The sequence below is a fragment of the Eriocheir sinensis genome, chromosome 9 (assembly GCF_024679095.1).
Source record: "Eriocheir sinensis breed Jianghai 21 chromosome 9, ASM2467909v1, whole genome shotgun sequence".
In the NCBI taxonomy this organism is placed as follows: domain Eukaryota; kingdom Metazoa; phylum Arthropoda; class Malacostraca; order Decapoda; family Varunidae; genus Eriocheir; species Eriocheir sinensis.
In genome coordinates this window covers 19,635,393-19,654,011 of record NC_066517.1, presented here as the reverse complement: position 1 = coordinate 19,654,011, position 18,619 = coordinate 19,635,393, and the positions used below count along the sequence as shown (strand labels likewise).

At 43.6% G+C, this 18,619-nt stretch overlaps 2 protein-coding genes across 2 annotated transcripts in view; one reads left to right on the top strand and one right to left on the bottom strand.

Annotated features, from left to right (window-relative positions):
* The first annotated feature begins 3,699 nt into the window (after positions 1-3,699).
* The window catches only part of LOC126996094 (DNA mismatch repair protein Msh3-like), a 250,738-nt gene continuing 235,818 nt past the window's right edge, over positions 3,700-18,619 (top strand). Inside the window, exon 1 of the mRNA XM_050856215.1 lies at positions 3,700-3,821. The gene's annotated coding sequence lies outside the window, so the exon portion shown is untranslated. The remainder of the gene's footprint in view (positions 3,822-18,619) is intronic.
* LOC126996296 (uncharacterized) overlaps positions 13,586-18,619 on the bottom strand; it is a 32,178-nt gene continuing 27,144 nt past the window's right edge. The window contains exon 3 of the mRNA XM_050856673.1: positions 13,586-14,396. Within this exon, the coding sequence (XP_050712630.1) occupies positions 14,199-14,396 (198 nt within the window). The 3' untranslated portion in view covers positions 13,586-14,198. The remainder of the gene's footprint in view (positions 14,397-18,619) is intronic.

Here is an 18,619-nt window from a genome sequence, read left to right as displayed (position 1 = left end):
TCTTTCGTTTTCTCTCTCACTTGTTTGTCGTGATTTCCTGTTATTTTCTTCCTTTATCTCCATATTTCGCTTTTATCTTTTTTTCTTTCCTTTTACTTTCTTTATTATTCTTTCTCTCCTCTTTCTCTTCCTCTTTCTCTCTCTTTCTTTCCTTCCTAATGCCTGTTCTCCCTTCTCTCTTCTCCCTTTTATTCTTCTAACCTATTAATACTTCCCTCTCTTCTCTCTCTTCCTCTACCTACTTATTTTTTTTTCTCCTTGTCTTTCTCATCCCCGTTTTTCTCCTTCCTTTCTTCCCTCTCTCCTCCATTCCTCCTTCCTCCCTTCTTTTCTGTTCACCTATTCCTACTTCCCTCTCTTCTCTCTCTTCCTCTACCTTCTCATTTTTTTTCTCCTTGTCTTTCTCATCCCTCTTTTTCTCCTTCCTTTCTTCCCTCTCTCCTTCCATTCCTCTTTCCTCCCTTCTCTTCTTCTTACCTGTTCATACTTCCCTCTCTTCCTGTCTTTCTCATCCCTCTCTCTATTCCTCTCCTACCTTTCCTCCCTCTCTCCCTCCCTCCCACTCTCCCTCCCTCCCTCCCCCAACTCACAGTGACACCAAATATAACTGCCTCATTTGCATTCTTGGTCGATATTCTCCCTGAAACCCACAAGACAGGCTCATTCTCCCTTCTCCCCTGTGGCTTGTAGGAGGACGCCAGCCATTGTTTTGTTCCCTCCGTCTCCTTCTCTCGCCTTGTCTCCCTCTCTCTCTCTCTCTCCCTTCTCTCTCCCTTCCCTAGTTTTCTCTGCTAAGCTCAAGGGGAAAGCCAGCCAGTCTCCACCTGTCACTGTATATTCTGCCTTTTCCTCTCTCTCTCTCTCTCCCTCTCGGACCCTCTCCCTCTCCCTTTTTCTCTTCCATGTCCGTTCTCCTCCAGGCTACCACTACCAACCCTCACTCTCTCTCTCTCTCTCTCTCTCTCTCTCTCTCTCTCTCTCTCTCTCTCTCTCTCTCTCTCTCTCTCTCTCTCTCTCTCTCTCTCTCTCTCTCTCTCTCTCTCTCTCTCTTTCTCTCTCTCTCTCTCTCTCTCTCTCTCTCTCTCTCTCTCTCTCTCTCTCTCTCTCTCTCTCTCTCTCTCTCTCTCTCTCTCTCTCTCTCTCTCTCTCTCTCTCTCTCCTCCTTCTCTTCCTCTTCTATTTTCCTTCGGGCGACCTTTCATCTCCACTCCAGCTTTCCCTTTTCATTGTTTTCCCGTCTCGTTCTCTCTTTCTTTCTTTCCTTTTTCCTTTGTCTTCTCTTTCCCTATCTCATGGTTATCTTTGCTTCCTGTTTTCTTTCCTTGTTTCTACTTTCCTACTTTTCCCTTCTCTCTTCTTGCTTATCCCTATCTCCCTCTTTCCTCTTTTTTTTCTTTACGTTTTTCTTCTTTTCCTCTTCTCTCTTTTTCTTCTTCCTTCCTCCCTCTCCTCGGGTTCTTATCTCTCCTACTCTTCCTCTCTCTTATAACCTGATACTCTCTCTCTCTCTCTCTCTCTCTCTCTCTCTCTCTCTCTCTCTCTCTCTCTCTCTCTCTCTCTCTCTCTCTCACACACCCTTGAACTTGCCCTGCTTTATCTTTCTGCTCTTCTCCTTCATCCTTTTATCCTCCTCCTCCTCTTCCGCCTCCTTCTCCCTCGGGCATATCTTTCTTCCCTTCCTCTCTACCCTCAAGGCCCAAAGAGGTCGTAGTGTACAGGAATGTTTTTTTTTTTCATATTTATTTTATGTTTGTCGCGTATTTGAAAGTAAAATTCACCCCTGTGGTTAAATAAAATATGAAGATAATTGTGTGAAGGTAGTGGGGGGAGCCGTGTTTGTGTGTGTGTGTGTGTGTGTGTGTGTGTTTAGTGGACCTTTGATGTTTTCTTTCCCTTTGTTGTACTTTCATTAGTCTGTTTGCTAGGCAGCACATTACACTTATCATCATTATCATTCACAAAACTGTATAGTCTCAGGGCGTTTGGTACACCACAAAAAAAGCCACATTCACTATTCTCACAATCATCTTAATCATCGTCACCACACTGCACTCACTATTACCTGACTACTAATTACAAGTGGTGGAATAATAAGAGAAGTCCGTTTTGGCATTGGCTCCCGCGGGTTCATTTCTCCCCCCTGCTCTGCCACACAGTCCCAACACCTATATTTTCCTTTCATATGTTACCTATAGCTTATATATGAGAGGAAGAGATGGGTGTTGGGACTGTGTGAACAGAGGAAGAAAGGACCATGAGACGCCAGACCGGCCTCGACATATTTGGAAGACGAAACAAAAAATTTCATTCCCAAACCATCATAATCACCATCATATTTACCCTCACTATATTCGACTATTAATTACATGTAAAGGATTAGAAAAGGAGAGTAACCTAACCTAACCTGACTCACCCTAAAAAAATCATACACAACATTCTCACATCATAATCACCATCACCATATGTACCCTCACTCTAACCCGATTATTAAGTGCATGTATAGTATCAGAAAAGGAGACAAAGCTGACCTAACCTAACCTAACCTAACCTAACCTTACCTAACCTAACCTAACCTAGCCTAAAGGAAGGGAGGGAAAGAGGGAGGGAGGGAAAACAGGTAGATAAAAAGAGAAAATGGTAGAAGAAAATTGTTCAGAGTAGAATGACTGAAGTGAATGTCCTTAACCTAACACACCTAAAAAAAATTATACACAACATCCTCACAATCTTCATAATCACCAACAGAAAAAGACTAAATTAACGTTCTTCCAAACTTACCCTAACTAACCTAAAAGAAGAGCATTCCAACGTCTTCACCATCCTCATAATCACCATCAGAAAAAGAGACCAAGTTAAGCGTAATCTAACCTACCAAACCTAACTTAACATAACTGACCTAAAAGAAGAGCATACTCAACATCGTCACCATCTTCATAACCGCCATCAGAAAAGTGACCAAGTTAACGTAACCTAACCTACCTAACCTAACCTAACCTAACCTAACCTAACCTAACCTAACTTACCTAAAAGAAGAGCATACACAACATCGTCACCATCCTCATAACCACCATCAGAAAAAGAGACCAAGTTAACGTAACCTAACCTACCAAACCTAACTTAACCTAACCTAACCTAACCTACCAAACCTAACTTAACCTAACCTAACCTAACCTACCAAACCTAACTTAACCTAACCTAACCTAACCTACCAAACCTAACTTAACCTAACCTAACCTAACCTACCAAACCTAACTTAACCTAACCTAACCTAACTGAACTAAAAGAAGAGCATACACAACATCGTCACCATCCTCATAACCACCATCAGACCAACCTGACGTAACCCAACCTACCAAACCTACCAACCTAACCTAACCTAACCTAACTCACCAAACCTAACTTAACCTAACCTAACCTAACCTACCAAACCTAACTTAACCTAACCTAACCTAACCTACCAAACCTAACTTAACCTAACCTAACCTAACCTACCAAACCTAACTTAACCTAACCTAACCTAACCTACCAAACCTAACTTAACCTAACCTAACCTAACCTACCAAACCTAACCTAACCTAACCTAACCTAACCTAACCTAACCTAACTGAACTAAAAGAAGAGCACACACAACATCGTCACCATCCTCATAATCACCATCACTCTATCTACCCCCACTAACACCTGTCTCTCTAATTACAGGTACAGCTGAAGACGAGTAAGGGAAAGAAACTCACCTTCAGGGTCCTCGTCTTGCCCAGGAGCATGGCATCCATCTCCCCCTCCGCCTTCACTCCTTCTCCCCCCCGCACTCCTCCGTTCATGTGAGTCATTATTTACGTGTGGCTCTCAGCGTCACGTTCACCAGTGCACCGATCGCAGGTCACAGTTTAGAGTATGATCATCGTATCTTTTGCTTTCTCGCTTTCCAAACATTCTGGCGTGGGTTAATTTTCTTTCATGGGTCACTGATTTGTTTTGATTTCAAGTTGATCTCGCAGTTTTGATTTTCTATTAATTTATGTGGTTATCGTTTTCAAATTGTGGTTTTATTTGCAAGATATTTTTTTTTCTCTTTTTTTCGTCTTCTCTTTTTTTTATTTATATTTAAGTGGTTATAGCTTTTAAATCACAGGGTAGAGTATATGTCGTCTTTTTCTATCCTTTGTTATTTTTTGTCCTGCTTTTCTTGTTTATTTTTCATGGTTCACTCATGTTTGTTTTTGTTCTTGCTGTTACTGGGTGTCTGTATTTCTCCTGTATTTTTTTTATTTTTATTGTTACTGTTGTTTTGTCTTTTATCTAGAAATTTATCTCCGGCTTTTTGATGCTTGTCTATAGAAGTTATTTTTTTCTGTTTTAATTTATGTGTTCCGCTCAAAGTGTTATGTTGATGTTGCTCTGAGCACGTTCGCGTATCTTTTTCTCATTAATTTATTTTGTTTACTCAAGCATTTATCTATCATACTTCATCTCTTGTTATATTTGCTTAAAATATACGTTTTTTGATCATCAACTTAATCCACTGTAAAAATATAAGTATATGATTTTTTTTAGGAAAGTACAAATATATATACTTTTTTTCTTATATATTAATGTGTTTTATCCGATAAGACACACAGTGGGAATGCATAAAAAGCTTGCTGTATCTTCCTTTGATTTCTCAGCGTTTCGTGTATAGTGTTTGATTGCTTAGTTCTGGCGCATGATCACAGTGGCTCATTATCACCTGTTGCACCTGTAAAGGAAGGAACCCGCACTCCGTTAGCCTGCGACGTCATTTCGAAAGGCTTCCCGTGTCTGTATTTTTCCGTATTTTTCTATTTAATTGTACGAAGTGTTGAACAAAAGTTTTAATGGAACCGGTGTCACCTTGGGGGGGGGAGAGAGAGAGAGAGACGAGGTATAGTTCAAACAAACCATTTGATCAGGAATATAGATCGGGACACAGAGAGAGAGAGAGAGAGAGAGAGCTAAGTGGTAAGAGAGATAGAAACGATATGCAGACCTCACCACCTGCACAAAATCGCCCATTGTTTGCAATCACGAGTCACCCAATTCACAAACTCACACCTGACTTATCGCGTATATACTTGTCTGCCGCTCACCTGCCCGCTAATGAAAGGCCTCCACCACCCAGGTAACGTCTCTCACACACGCCCTCCCACCCCCTACCCCCCCTCATCCCTCACCCCTGCCCATCCCCTCCCGACCCCCGCATCACGAGGTGTGAGGCGAGGAATGCGTTTACAGGAAAAAGTGATGAGTGTGTGAAAGAAGTGCCGGCCATGAGAGAGAGAGAGAGAGAGAGAGAGAGAGAGAGAGAGAGAGAGAGAGATGCCAGTATTCCCAGACGATTTCGGCTCAAATAACAAACATTTTCAAAGGCCGCAAATTAGGTTAGCCAGGTTCTCATGGGAGTCTTTCACATTCACGGAGCAGGAGCCTTGTCAGATTTTCACTAGGATCATAAAACTACACATGGAAATAAACAACAATCTCTACGAAAACCTTATCAAATGTGAGTGTGTAAGCTCCGAAATGTTTGAGAATATGCATCATAGACTGAGAAATAAAAGAAGGAAGAAACTTGTTATTGAAAATCTAATATACTTATTAGAAGAACAATTAAGAGAGGAAGAAAAGAAAGACATGTGAAGTATAACGAAGTGAGAGAGAGAGAGAGAGAGAGAGAGAGAGAGAGAGAGAGAGAGAGAGAGAGAGAGTCTAACATAACCTATAGAAGAACCAGGAGAGAAAAAAGAAATAGACGTTAAATAGAACCAAGTGATTTACATAAATTCAGACAGTTAGAAGAACACGTAACCAACAATCTAAGATAATCTATTGAGAGAAAAAAATGATAATGAAGGAAAAAAGAGAAAGGCGTAAAGGAGAAATCAGTATTAAGGCAAATTTTAGCGGCAGGAAGAGTCTGATAGGTTGAGGAAGGCGGGGTGTTTACAGGGCACGTCCAGTTGGTTTCTCTCAGTGTTTATGCCGCCGCCAGCTCGTCAGCACCCGTTTCTCACGCCTCGAGCCTATCCTTGCTTTGCCTTTCCTTACCTCGCCGCGTGTGGAAGGGAAAAAATGAGGATGGCCGAGTGATGGGGAATGTACGAAGCTGAATTTGTAGGGTTGTTATTTCAGTTGAATGGGGAAATGTGGGAAGTAGAATGGCTGATGTTAAGCGAATGAAGTTGAAAATGTGTGAAGTTAAACGTGTGGTGTGCAGCTGGACGTGTGAAGAAGTGAAATTGAACGTGTGATGTTGAACGAATGGAGCTGAAAATGTGAAGTTGAACGTGTAGTGTGCAGTTGAACGTGTGAAGTTGAACGATTGAAACTGAAGATGTGAAATTGAACGTGTGATGTTGAACGAATGGAGCTGAACATTTGAAGTTGAACGTGTGGTGTGCAGTTGAACGTGTCAAGTTGAACGATTGAAACTGAAGGTATGAAATTGAACGTGTGATGTTGAACGACTGGAGTTGAATATATGAAGATGAACATGTGAAATTAACTAACCAAATGAAGCAAACGATGCGAAACTGAACGTGTAAAGCTGATCATGTGAAGGTGAAAGAGAATGAAGCTGATGAAAAATTATGCTTAATATTTCCATCCTTTCTGCCTGGCGTTCTTAGTGTCTTCTTTCCCTCGTACGTAAGACCCGAGCCGTCAAGTTTTCCGGCATTAAGTAACGTCTTAAGTCCGCTACTTCCTGCCTCGGGAACACAAACTTAGCGGCAACTCAGGGGAAACTTGCTCAAAACTCCTCCTCGCCTGATATGAGATCCCACAGCGCCGGGTCCGAGTCTAAAATTAATGTTTTAGGGAAAGGTAAATTTGGAACATACACTACAGAGAGAAGAGAGAAAGGAGAATAAACGATGGAAGGAAAGAGAGAGGAGAAGAAAGAAGAGATAACAGAGGGAAGAGAGGACAAGGGAAGAGGCAAAGAAGGAAAGGAAAGAAAAAACAAGGGAAGAAGGAAATAGAAGTGGTAGATACGCGTGACATCAATGCTCATCTCCGTCACATAGACAAGAACTGGTTTACAATAAGGGACGTGGATGAACGGAGCACATTAATGATTAGTGTAGTCAATGCAAATAATGACTGAAGGCTATAAATGGAGCTGTCTCGTTATGAACTTGTGTATTCATGTGTTGTGTATGAATGTATGAATTTAGATGAACTTGTGAAACCAAAGGAGGGGAGTTAAATTTCAATAGTTAAAGAAATTAAATGGAACGGAAATTGAATATATTAAACTTAACAAGTGAAGCTGAATTAGTGAACAAACCAATCAACTAAGAACTCAACAAATGCTGCCCTGCCTACCTGTCTCTCTACAAACAAACAGTCCAACTAGGAACTCCACAAACGGTATTTTTGCTACCTGTCTCTCCACAAACCTAACAAACAAGAACTCCACAAACGGTATTCTTTTTTCCTTTCTATCCACAAACCTAACAAACAAGAACTCCACAAACGGTATTATTTTTTCCTTTCTATCCACAAACCTAACAAACAAGAACTCCACTAACGGTATTCTTTCTTCCTTTCTATCCACAAACCTAACAAACAAGAACTCCACAAACGGTATTCTTTCTTCCTTTCCATCCACAAACCTAACAAACAAGAACTCCACAAACGGTATTCTTTCTTCCTTTCCATCCACAAACCTAACAAACAAGAACTCCACAAACGGTATTCTTTCTTCCTTTCCATCCACAAACCTAACAAACAAGAACTCCACAAACGGTATTCTTTTTGCCTTTCTATCCACAAACCTAACAAACAAGAACTCCACAAACGGTATTCTTTCTGCCTTTCTCTCCACAAACAAACCTAGCAAACAAGAACTTCACAAACGCTACCCTTTCTACCTGTGTCTCTACAACAAACAATCCATCTAGGAAATCCACAAACGCTATTCTTTCCGCCTTTCTATCCACAAACGAACCGAACAAACAAGAACTCCACAATCGCTACCCTGTCTACCTGTCTCTCCTCCTCCCTGACCTTCATACCAGCTGTCTCCCTTCACCTGAGTCCCCCATTAAAATGTCTTCCTCCTTATATTTGCATAATGTTCAACTTTCGTCTCTTCACCTCAACTTTCTGGCGAACTTTTTCTATTTACCCGCCTCTTCATCGTCCCAACTTCCTCGCCCTCTTTTGCAACTTCTTTGTTCTCTCCCTTCCTTACTACTGCATTCTTCGCCGTGGGAAAAAAAATGTCTCTTCGTGACAACTTTTTACATTTGTCTTTTTAATTAGTTTTCTTTTTTACAGCAATGGAGACAGTTCAAGGGCATAAAAAAAAAACAATAATGAAAAAAAAAAAAGCACGCTACTTTTATACCTACAAAATTCTGCTTATTCACCGTGTTTTATACCTATACATATTCTCTACTCTTTTGCTCCTTTATTTTCCCTTCATACGACCTTCTTTATCGTAAAAACTGCCTCTTCCTCAACTGTTTTTTGCCCAAGTCCATTTCCTCGTTTCTTTACCTACAAAACTCTGCCTATTCCCATTGTATTATACCTATACTTATTCTCTACTCTTCTGCTACTTTTTTCCCCCTTCCATACGACCTTCTTCATCGTAAAAACTGCCTCTTCTTCACAACTTTCTTTTGCCCTTGTCCCTTTTTTTTGTTTCTTTACCTACAAAACTCTGCCTATTCCCATTGTTTTATGCCTATACTTATTCTCTACTCTTCTGCTACTTTTTTTCCCTTCATACGACCTTCTTCATCGTTAAAATGGCTTCTTCCTCAACTTTTTTTCTCTAGTCCCTTTTTTATTTTCTTTACCTTCAAAACTCTGCCTAATCCCATTGTTTTATAGCTATACTTCTATTTCTACTTATTTGCTCCTTTATTTTCCCTCCATACGACCTTCTTCATCGTAAAAATGCCTCTCCCTGAACCTTTTTTGCGCCAGTCCCTTTTTTCGTTTCTCTACCTACAAAACTCTGCCTATTCCCCTTATTTTATACTCATACTTATTCTCTACTCTTTTGCAACTCTTTTTTTTCCCCTTCATACGACCTTCTTCATCTTAAAAACTGCCTCTTCCTCAACTTTTTTTCGCCCTAGTCTCTGTTTTCGTTTCTTTACCTACAGAACTATGCCTATTCACCTCGTATTGTATTCCTACTTATTCCATTCTCTAATACAACTTTTCTCTTCAAACCGCCTCTTCGTCAGTTTTTTTTCCTTGTCTTTTTTCGTTCACCTTTTTTATGCATGCAAAACTCCGCCTATTCCCCTTGTTTTATACTTCTAATTACTCTTTACTCATTTACAACTTTTCGTCCTTCCTTACGACATTCTCCACCGTGAAAACTGCCTCCTGTTTTTCACATTTTTTTACTTTATTCTTTTTGATTTACGTTCACTTTTTTTACTTACAAGACCGTAAAAACTACCTCCTCTTCGTCACTTTTTCTATCCTTTTTAATTTACGTTCACTTTTTTTTTACCTACCAGACCGTAAATACTGCCTCCTCTTCTTCACATTTTCTACTCTTTTTAATTTACGTTCACTTTTTTTACCTACCAGACCGTAAAAACTACCCCCTCTTCTTCACATTTTCTACTCTTTTTAATTTACGTTAACTTCTTTTACCCTCAAGACCGTCCATTCACCTTTCATCTAAACGTATGTTCACCGTTTTTAGACAATTTATTCAGTCTTTGTATAATCTGTTTACAAATCCTATGACTAATATCGCTTCCCTAACTTTTATTCTCTCTCTCCTCTCTTATTCTCTTCATCTATCCATCCCTCTTTACACCTTCTTCTATTCTCTCTTTTTACTTTAACTCTTTTTCTCACGTTCTCTCTTTTGTCTTTCTTTCGTAATCACTGTCTCCTCTCCCTTCCTCTTCTCATATTTTTCCCTCTCCGCTTTTTAACATCTTTTTCTCCTTTCCCCTCCATCTTTCTTTTTCACACTCCTCTCTTTTACCTCTTATTTCATTATCTCATTTCCTCGTTCTTATATTTCAAACTCCTTCTTGTGTTTTATCTCTCTCTTTCTTTTTCTTTCTTTCTCTCCCTCCTTCTTGTTTTCGTTTTGTCTTTCCCTACCACTCAGTTTATTTCCTCCTTCCCTTGTTTATTTTATCTTGTCTCTTTCCTCCTCCTCTCTTTCCTCTGGTTTTCTTCTCGTCATCTTTCCTTCATTTTCCGCTTTCATTTCTCTCTTTGTTTCCTCTTCTCTCTTTTCCTCTCCCTCCTCTCTATCCTACCTCTTTGCCTCTCCCCTCTGTGCCTATTCATATTTCATCATCCTTTCTGCCCTTCTTTCATATTCTTGCTTTCCCTGAGTTCCTTCTATTTCTTTCTTCCTTTGTTTCACTTCTCTTGGCTCTTCCTTAACCCATCTTCTCTTCTCCCTCTCCCTTGCTCCTCTCTCCTTTGCCGCTTCCCTTCTCTCCCTTTCTGACCTTCTCTCATATTTTTACCTTTTCTCTTCTATTTCCTTCCTTCCGTTGTTTCATCTTATTTGCCTCTTCCCTCCTCCTCCTCCTCCTTCTTCTTGCTCTTCTCTCCGTTGCCTCCTTCTTTCTCCTCTTCCTTTCTGCATTCCTCTCACATTTTAACCTTTTCTCTTCCATTTCCTTCCTTCCGTTGTTTCATCTTATTTGCCTCTTCACTCCTCCTCCTCCTCCTCCTCCTCCTCCTTCCTCTTGCTCTTCTCTCCGTTGTCTCCTTCTTTCTCCTCTTCCTTTCTGCATTCCCTTCACATTTTAACCTTCTCTCTTCCATTTCCTTCCTTCCGTTGTTTCATCCCTCTTTCCTCTTCCCTCCTCCTCCTCCTGTTCCTCTTCTCTTTCTTTCTTCTCTCCCTTTCTGCCTTCCTTCCACATTTTAACCTTTTCTTCTCCATTTCCTTCCTTCCGTTTCATCTCTCTTGCCTCAACCCTCCTCCTAGTCCTCTCCCTCCCTCCTGCTATTCACTCAACATCCTTTTACCCTTTTCATCTCTTGACATTAACCATAAACCCGAACTCTATATAAACTCAAGCACGGACATTAAACCTAAGTCTTATGAACCTCATAAAAAAAAAACGCCGGAGAATCATACTAAACCCTCGCCTTCGTTAACACCGGGCGACCTAACACCCTAGTCGGCGCGCACCTTTACCTGCGATCGCTCTCTACCTGGCGAGTGAGTTAATTAAGATGACACGCATTCCGCTCACCTGGGAATCGCGTGCGTTGAGGTGTAAGGCGCTTCACACAGGTGTTGGGAGTGCGCTAATGATTCTGTTGTGTTTGTGCGGGGCGTGGGAAGGCGACACAAAGGTAATGGGGGGGGGGGGGGTAGAAGGGGACGTTCTTTTTTGAGTTACGTGTGAGTCGTGTCAGGTAAGGTGTTGTTGAAGGTGTTGTTAGCGTTGTTATTACTCTGTTGTGTTGCGTGTGTGTGTGTGTGTGTCGATGGGACAAAGGTGTGTTTTTGTGTCTGTATGTCTGTTTGTGTGTGTGTGTGGAAGGTGTATCGCCAGGTGGGTGGAGGAGGGCACAGGTGGGCTTGATTAGCTTGGATACGAGGGAGGATACTGGCTCTTTCACCTGCCAACTGGGATCACCGGTTGCCTTTACTTTCACTTTCATTCTCTCTCTCTCTCTCTCTCTCTCTCTCTCTCTCTCTCTCTCTCTCTCTCTCTCTCTCTCTCTCTCTCTCTCTCTCTCTCTCTCTCTCTCTCTCTCTCTCTCTCTCTCTCCGTATTTCATTCTTTCTCTTTCATTCATATTTTATGTGTGGCTGAGATTTTATTATTTTTCTTATTTAGACGTGTGCTGCAGGGAGTGTGTGTGTGTGTGTGTGTGTGTGTGTGTGTGTGTGTGTGTGTGTGTGTGTGTGTGTACTTCATTTGTAAGGCTCCTTCTCCGGCGTCTACTTTAAGAAGCACCACTCAGCTATTCTCGTACCCCGACGGACAAAAAAAGAAGTGTCCGTCTTCTCAAAAAGGAATCCTCGAGAACGTGTTGGAGGAAGAAAAACGAGAATAAAGTTAATTAATTCTACAGAAAACTTAATTATTGCTTCCTCATCTGAATAATCCTTTCAAAAAATGTGTAGGTGTGTTTTTGTTTTTTTTGACGTTCCTTGTACCTCCAAAAAATCTTGTTATGTAAAAATCCTCCACATATGAATAATTGCTTTAGGTCCACTTCTTAGTTATGGAAAATGTATAATAAGAAGAACACGAGAAAGAGAAGTAAGTAACAGTCAATTAGCAAAAGACAAAAACTACAACACCATGCACGTACACACACCACCATGCTCCCGGAAACGCACATATACGTACACACATACATACACGAGTTGGGAATACACATGGTGCGTGGTGAAGAGAACCGTACACACACACACATACACAAACATACACGCATACACAACACGAGTGATTTTGTGTAACACGAGGGAGAGATACGACAAAAATCACTTCTCAGGTGCAAAAGCGACAAAAAAAGTTACACTAAAGGATCAAAACATTGCATCAAAAACATCGAATACAAGTGAGAAGACATTGTTTACTAGTTGTGTTTTGAAGGTGAATACAAACAAAAGTAACACACACACACACACACACACACACACACACACACACACACACACACACACACACACACACACACACACACACACACACACACACACACACACACACACCAGGTTAATCACAAAACAAACACACACACACACACACACACACACACACACACACACACACACACACACACACACACACACACACACACACACACACACACACACACACACACACACACACACACACACACACACACACAGGTACACAAAAGTCCAATTTAAGATACGACACTTGAGCAGCTGAGAAAACGACACACACACACACACACGAAACACCTGATTAATTAGCAACGACACACCGGGGCAAGTTAGAGACGAGACAAAAGATTGCTTGAGAAGAACGGCACAAACAGAGCAGCGACACAGAGAGACAGGTGAGACACGGCACACCTCGTTAGGAAGGCAGGACACACAGGTAATGAGACGCAACACACCTGGTAAGGGAAGGAAGGGAGGAGGAAGGAAAGGAAAGGAAGTGGAGAAGGAGAGGGAGAGGGAGGAATGGAAGTAGAGAAGATGAAGGAAGGATGACGGATGAAAGGAAGTGGAGGAATAAGGGAATGGGAAAATAAAGAAGTGGATATGGATGGAATGGAAGGGAAATTGGATAACGAAAGGGAAGGCAAGGAAGTGAAGGGAATGAAGAAGCAAAAGACAGAGAGAAGGAAACATAGGGATAGAGAGGATAGGAAGTGGGAGGAGGAGAGAGAGAGATGCAGAAATGATGAGAAAGGAGAGGAAGGGAAGGAATAATGTGATGGGAAATGAAGGGAAGGAATGATGAAATTTGGAATGAAGGGATGGAAAGTGGAGGAGGTAGGGGGGAGAGAGAGAGAAGGACATGTGTGAGAAAAGGAAAAAAAAGGACTAGAAAAATAAAGGGAAAATAGAGGTGTGGAACAAGTGGGAAGGAGAGAAGAAACTAAGAAGGAAGGAAGGGAACGTGAAGGAAAAGGAGACTTGTCTGGAGTGGAGTGAATCAATGAGTTGTGGATGATATTGATGACGGGGGCAGAAAGTCCCCGTCGTCCATTTCACCCATAGTTGTGGTGGTGGTTGTGGTGGTGATGGTGGATGGAGTGGGGAGGGAACGGTATTGAAATTGTGGTGTGGAGGCGGTGGTAGTGGTTGGTGGTGGTAGACGGGGTGGGCATGGAACGGTATAAAGTGGTGGGTGGGGTGGGGAGGAGCTATGGTGTGGTGGTGGTGGTGGATTGGTAGCAATGGTGGCAGTGGTGCGCCTCGGTAGCGGTGGTGGTAGCGATGTGCTGCGGGAGCCACATTACGACACTCAGACACACAGCCACAGCGGGGACAGCGGGGTGACGGGTCCGCGGGGCCAACCTTGAGATCTCTCGTGCGTCCCAGCAGCAGGGCGTCCATCTCCCCCTCGGGCCGGGCGGGGGCGGCGTCCCCTCGGCCCTTCGGTGCGTTTGTCCCCATGTCGGCGTGTGGCTTGACGAGGCTGGCCGAGGGGGGGCGGGGGGCGCGTCCTCCCCAGGGGGCTAGCTAGCATCCCACAGGGCGTGGCGCTCCCCCTCCTCCTGGGCTCCTACCCCCGCGCCGCCCGCTGCCGCGCCGCCAGGGGGGCAGCCTCGGGGGGGCACAGGGGGGCGGGCGCGGCGGGGCTCGGGGGGACGGGTGGCATAGTCTCTTTGTCCGCCGCCGCCGGGGTCGTTAAGGCAAGGTCACCTGTCCTCTCAGCCTCCTCTCCTGCACCGCACACACTGGTGATTAGCCCCACACCTGCCTGTGACACCCCATTACACCTGCGCACCTGCCCAGAGCCCCACTTGTACAACCCTCACGTGCAGTGCTCCCCACACTTATGATAACAACGCGCGGTACTCACAGACCCACACACGATTCTCTTAGATACACACACGATGCTCTTAGACCCACACACGATGGTCTTAGACCCACACACGATGCTCTTAGACCCACACACGATGCTCTTAGAGTACCCACACACGATGCTCTTAGACCCACACACGATGCTCTTAGACCCACACACGATGCTCTTAGACCCACACACGATGGTCTTAGACCCACACACGATGCTCTTAGACCCACACACGATGCTCTTAGACCCACACACGATGCTCTGAGACCCACACACGATGGTCTTAGACCCACACACGATGGTCTTAGACCCACACACGATGCTCTTAGACCCACACACGATGGTCTTAGACCCACACACGATGCTCTTAGACCCACACACGATGCTCTTAGACCCACACACGATGCTCTTAGACCCACACACGATGCTCTTAGACCCACACACGATGCTCTTAGACCCACACACGATGCTCTTAGACCCACACACGATGGTCTTAGACACACACACGATGCTCTTAGACCCACACACGATGCTCTTAGACCCACACACGATGCTCTTAGACACACACACGATGCTCTTAGACACACACACGATGCTCTTAGGCCCACACACGCCATTGCTAAATACTCCACACACCTGCCTTTGAACTTCTCCCACCTGTTACTATCCTCTTTCTTTTTAGTTAGCCCAACACACGCCTGTCTACCCCCTGACTTCTGCCAAATAACCCCGTATATCAGTTCTGCCCGTACCTGAACCACCCATCTTCAGTACCAGTTAGTACACAAAAAAAATATTGTTCAACCCCTACAATGTTTTTTCAGCCACCTCCTCCCCTCCATACCTGAAGACAGATTCGTTAATTAGCCCCCCACACCTGCCTGCGTCCCTCACAGCACCATTACCATACGCCTCAACACACGACGCTGTTGTTTCCCTTTCCTTTCACACCTCAAAGCGCCCAGTCCCTCTAATTAATGCACCTGTACTGCCGTTATCAGTCCATCAGGTGCTAATGATTAGAATACGAATAAGAATAATAAATGCAAGTAATTAAAGACATGAATAGAGAAATACAAAGAGGAAGAACAGGGAGAGAGAGAGAGAGAGAGAGAGAGAGAGTGGATAAGTCTTCTCATGCTTCATTCATGAGGATTCAAAGTCTTTTTCCCTTGATACGCTGGATCTTGTCTGCCCAACGAAGACGTTACATAGTCCTCCTCCTCCTCCTCCTCCTCCTTCTCCTCCTCCTCCTCCTCCTCCTCCTCCTCCTCTTCCTCCTCTTCCTTGTATTCGTTCGCTTCCATCTTTTTTCCTTCTCTTCCTTAGGTACGTACGCTTCAATTATCCTCCTTCTCTTCCTCTTCCTCTTCCTCCTCCTCCTCCTCCTCCTTGTTCTCTCCCTTCTCTTTTTCCTTCTTTTCTTCCTTATAATCTTAAACTTCAATTATTTTCTCCACGTTCTCATACTACTTATTCCAGTCTCTTCCTCCTCCTCCTCCTCCTCCTCCTCCTCCTCCTCCTCCTCCTCCTCCTCCTTTTCTTCCTTGTTTGGCTGAGACAGGAAGAGTTTGTTTAGTTGACGCTCTTAGAAGCTTCACCATTATAGGAGGAAGGAAGGAAGGAAGGAAGGAAGGGAAAGAGGGAGGGAGGAGGGAGGGGGGAAGGAAGGAAGGAAAGAAGGAAGGAAGGAGGGAAGAAAGGGATTGAGGGAGGGGAAGAGAGAGGGAGTGGGGAAGGAAGGAGGGAAGAAGGGGATTGAGGGAGGGAAAGAGGGAGGGAGTGGGGAAGGAAGGAGGGAAGAAAGGAAGGAAGGAAGGAAGGAAGAATGGAAGAGAGCTAACCGAAAGAAGAAAGGAAGGAAGATTGTAAGGGAAAAAGGATTGAAGGAAGGAAGAATGGAAGGAAGACGAAAAATAAAATACGAACGAGAGAGGGAGACAGAACGAAAGAGGGAGAAAACGAAGGAAAAAAGTTAGATGAAAGAGAGAAATGAAGGGCAGAAGGAGAGAAAGAAGAGAATGAAGGAAGGAAGGAAGACGAGCAATAAAAAGGAAAGTGTTATTAGGTGGGAAAGGAGGAGGAGGAGGAGGAGGAGGAGGCATAAAACGAAGAAGAGGAGGGGAATGAGGAGGAGGAGGAGGAGGAGGAGTAAAAAGGAAGATAATTAAGAGAAGAGGATTATCCAATATTTATGTAGTAATGAAAGAAACGCACGCACACACACACACTCACGCACTCACACTACATCTTCACACACACACACACACACGCACACCTGAAGAATTTTTGCTCCTTTCTCTCCAACTTAATTTTCCTTCCCTCCGAGTGTCCATTACTCCATATTTACCTGCTAAAACTCCTCCTACTCCCTTCCTCTCTCTCTCTCTCTCTCTCTCTCTCTCTCTCTCTCTCTCTCTCTCTCTCTCTCTCTCTCTCTCTCTCTCTCTCTCTCTCTCTCTCTCTCTCTCTCTCTCTCTCTCTCTCTCTTCTACTTGACATGGTTAGTGCATCAGTGTGGAGAGAGAATGAGGTAAAGGGTTCGTAGAGAGAGAGAGAGAGAGAGAGAGAGAGAGAGATTAATGAGAAGACAAAACAGTAAGAAAGAAAAAAAATAGTAAGCGAAGAAAATGTCAAGAGCAAGAAACGAAATATATTAACAAACTCTTTTTCTCCTCCTTTCCCTTCACTGCACTTTCCTTCCCTTCCACCCCTTTCCCTTCCCTTCCCTTCCCTTTTTACCCTAGTCCCTTCCGCATCCTTCCCCTTAACCTTCTCTCACTTAATTTCTCTTCTCTTCCCTACCTTTTCCTTTCCTTCTCTTTCCTTCCCTCCTTCCCTTTCTCTTCTTGTCCCTTTCCTTCCCTTCCCTTTCTCTCCTTAGCCCTTTCCTTCCCTTCCCTGTCTCTTCTTATCCCGTTTTCTTCCCTTCCCTTTTTCTGCTTATCCGTTTCCTCCCCTTTCCTTTTCCTCCTTATTCCTTTCCTTTGCTTTCCTTTCTCTCCGTATCCCTTTCTTTCCCTTCCCGTTCTCTCCTCATCCCTTTCCTTCCCCTTCCCTTTCTCTCAGTATCCCTTTCCTTTCTTTGCTTTCCCTCGCTTTTAATTCCCTTCACTTTCTCTCCCTGTCCCTTCCCTTCCATTTACCTCTTTCCCTTTCATTTCACCTCCCTTCTGTATTTCCCTTCCCCTTTCACTTTCCTTTCCCTTCCCTTCATTTCCCTTCCCTTCCCTTCCCTAGAGGATCACAAACAGAAAACCAATTAATTCTAGGGAAACAAAGAGGGATCCCGCTCACTATTATTTGTACCCATTTGCTCCTTAGTCGTGATGAGGGTGATAATGATGGTGATGTTAATGAAGGTGATGTTGATGTGGTGATGGTGAGGATAGCAGTGGTAATAATGGTGGTGGTAGTTGTGATTGTGGTGGGAGCTACGTATGATGGTGGTGATGGTGGAAGAATTGATAATGATAGATGTGGTGGTGATGGTGGTGATTGTGGTGGTGATGGTGGAAGAATTGATAATGATAGATGTGGTGGTGATGGTGATGATTGTGGTGGTGATGGTGGAAGAATTGATAATGATAGATGTGGTGGTGATGGTGATGATTGTGGTGGTGATGGTGGAAGAATTGATGATGATAGTTGGGGTGGTGATGGTGATTGTGATGGTGGTGGTGGTGATGGTGGAAGAATTGATGATAGTTGTGGTGGTGATGGTGGTGATGGTGATAGTGATGATGGTGGAAGAATTGCTGATGATAGTTGTGGAGGTGATGGTGATACTGATGATGGTGGTGGTGGTGATGGTGGAAGAATTGATGATGATAGTTGGGGTGGTGATGGTGGTGATAGTGATGATGGTGGTGGTGATGGTGGAAGAATTGATGATGATAGTTGTGGTGGTGATGGTGGTGATAGTGATGATGGTGGTGGTGATGGTGGAAGAATTGATGATGACAGTTGGGGTGGTGATGGTGGTGATAGTGATGATGGTGGTGATGATGGTGGAAGAATTGATGATGACAGTTGGGGTGGTGATGGTGGTGATAGTGATGATGGTGGTGATGATGGTGGAAGAATTGATAGTGATAGTTGGGGTGGCGATAGTGATGATGGATGTGGTG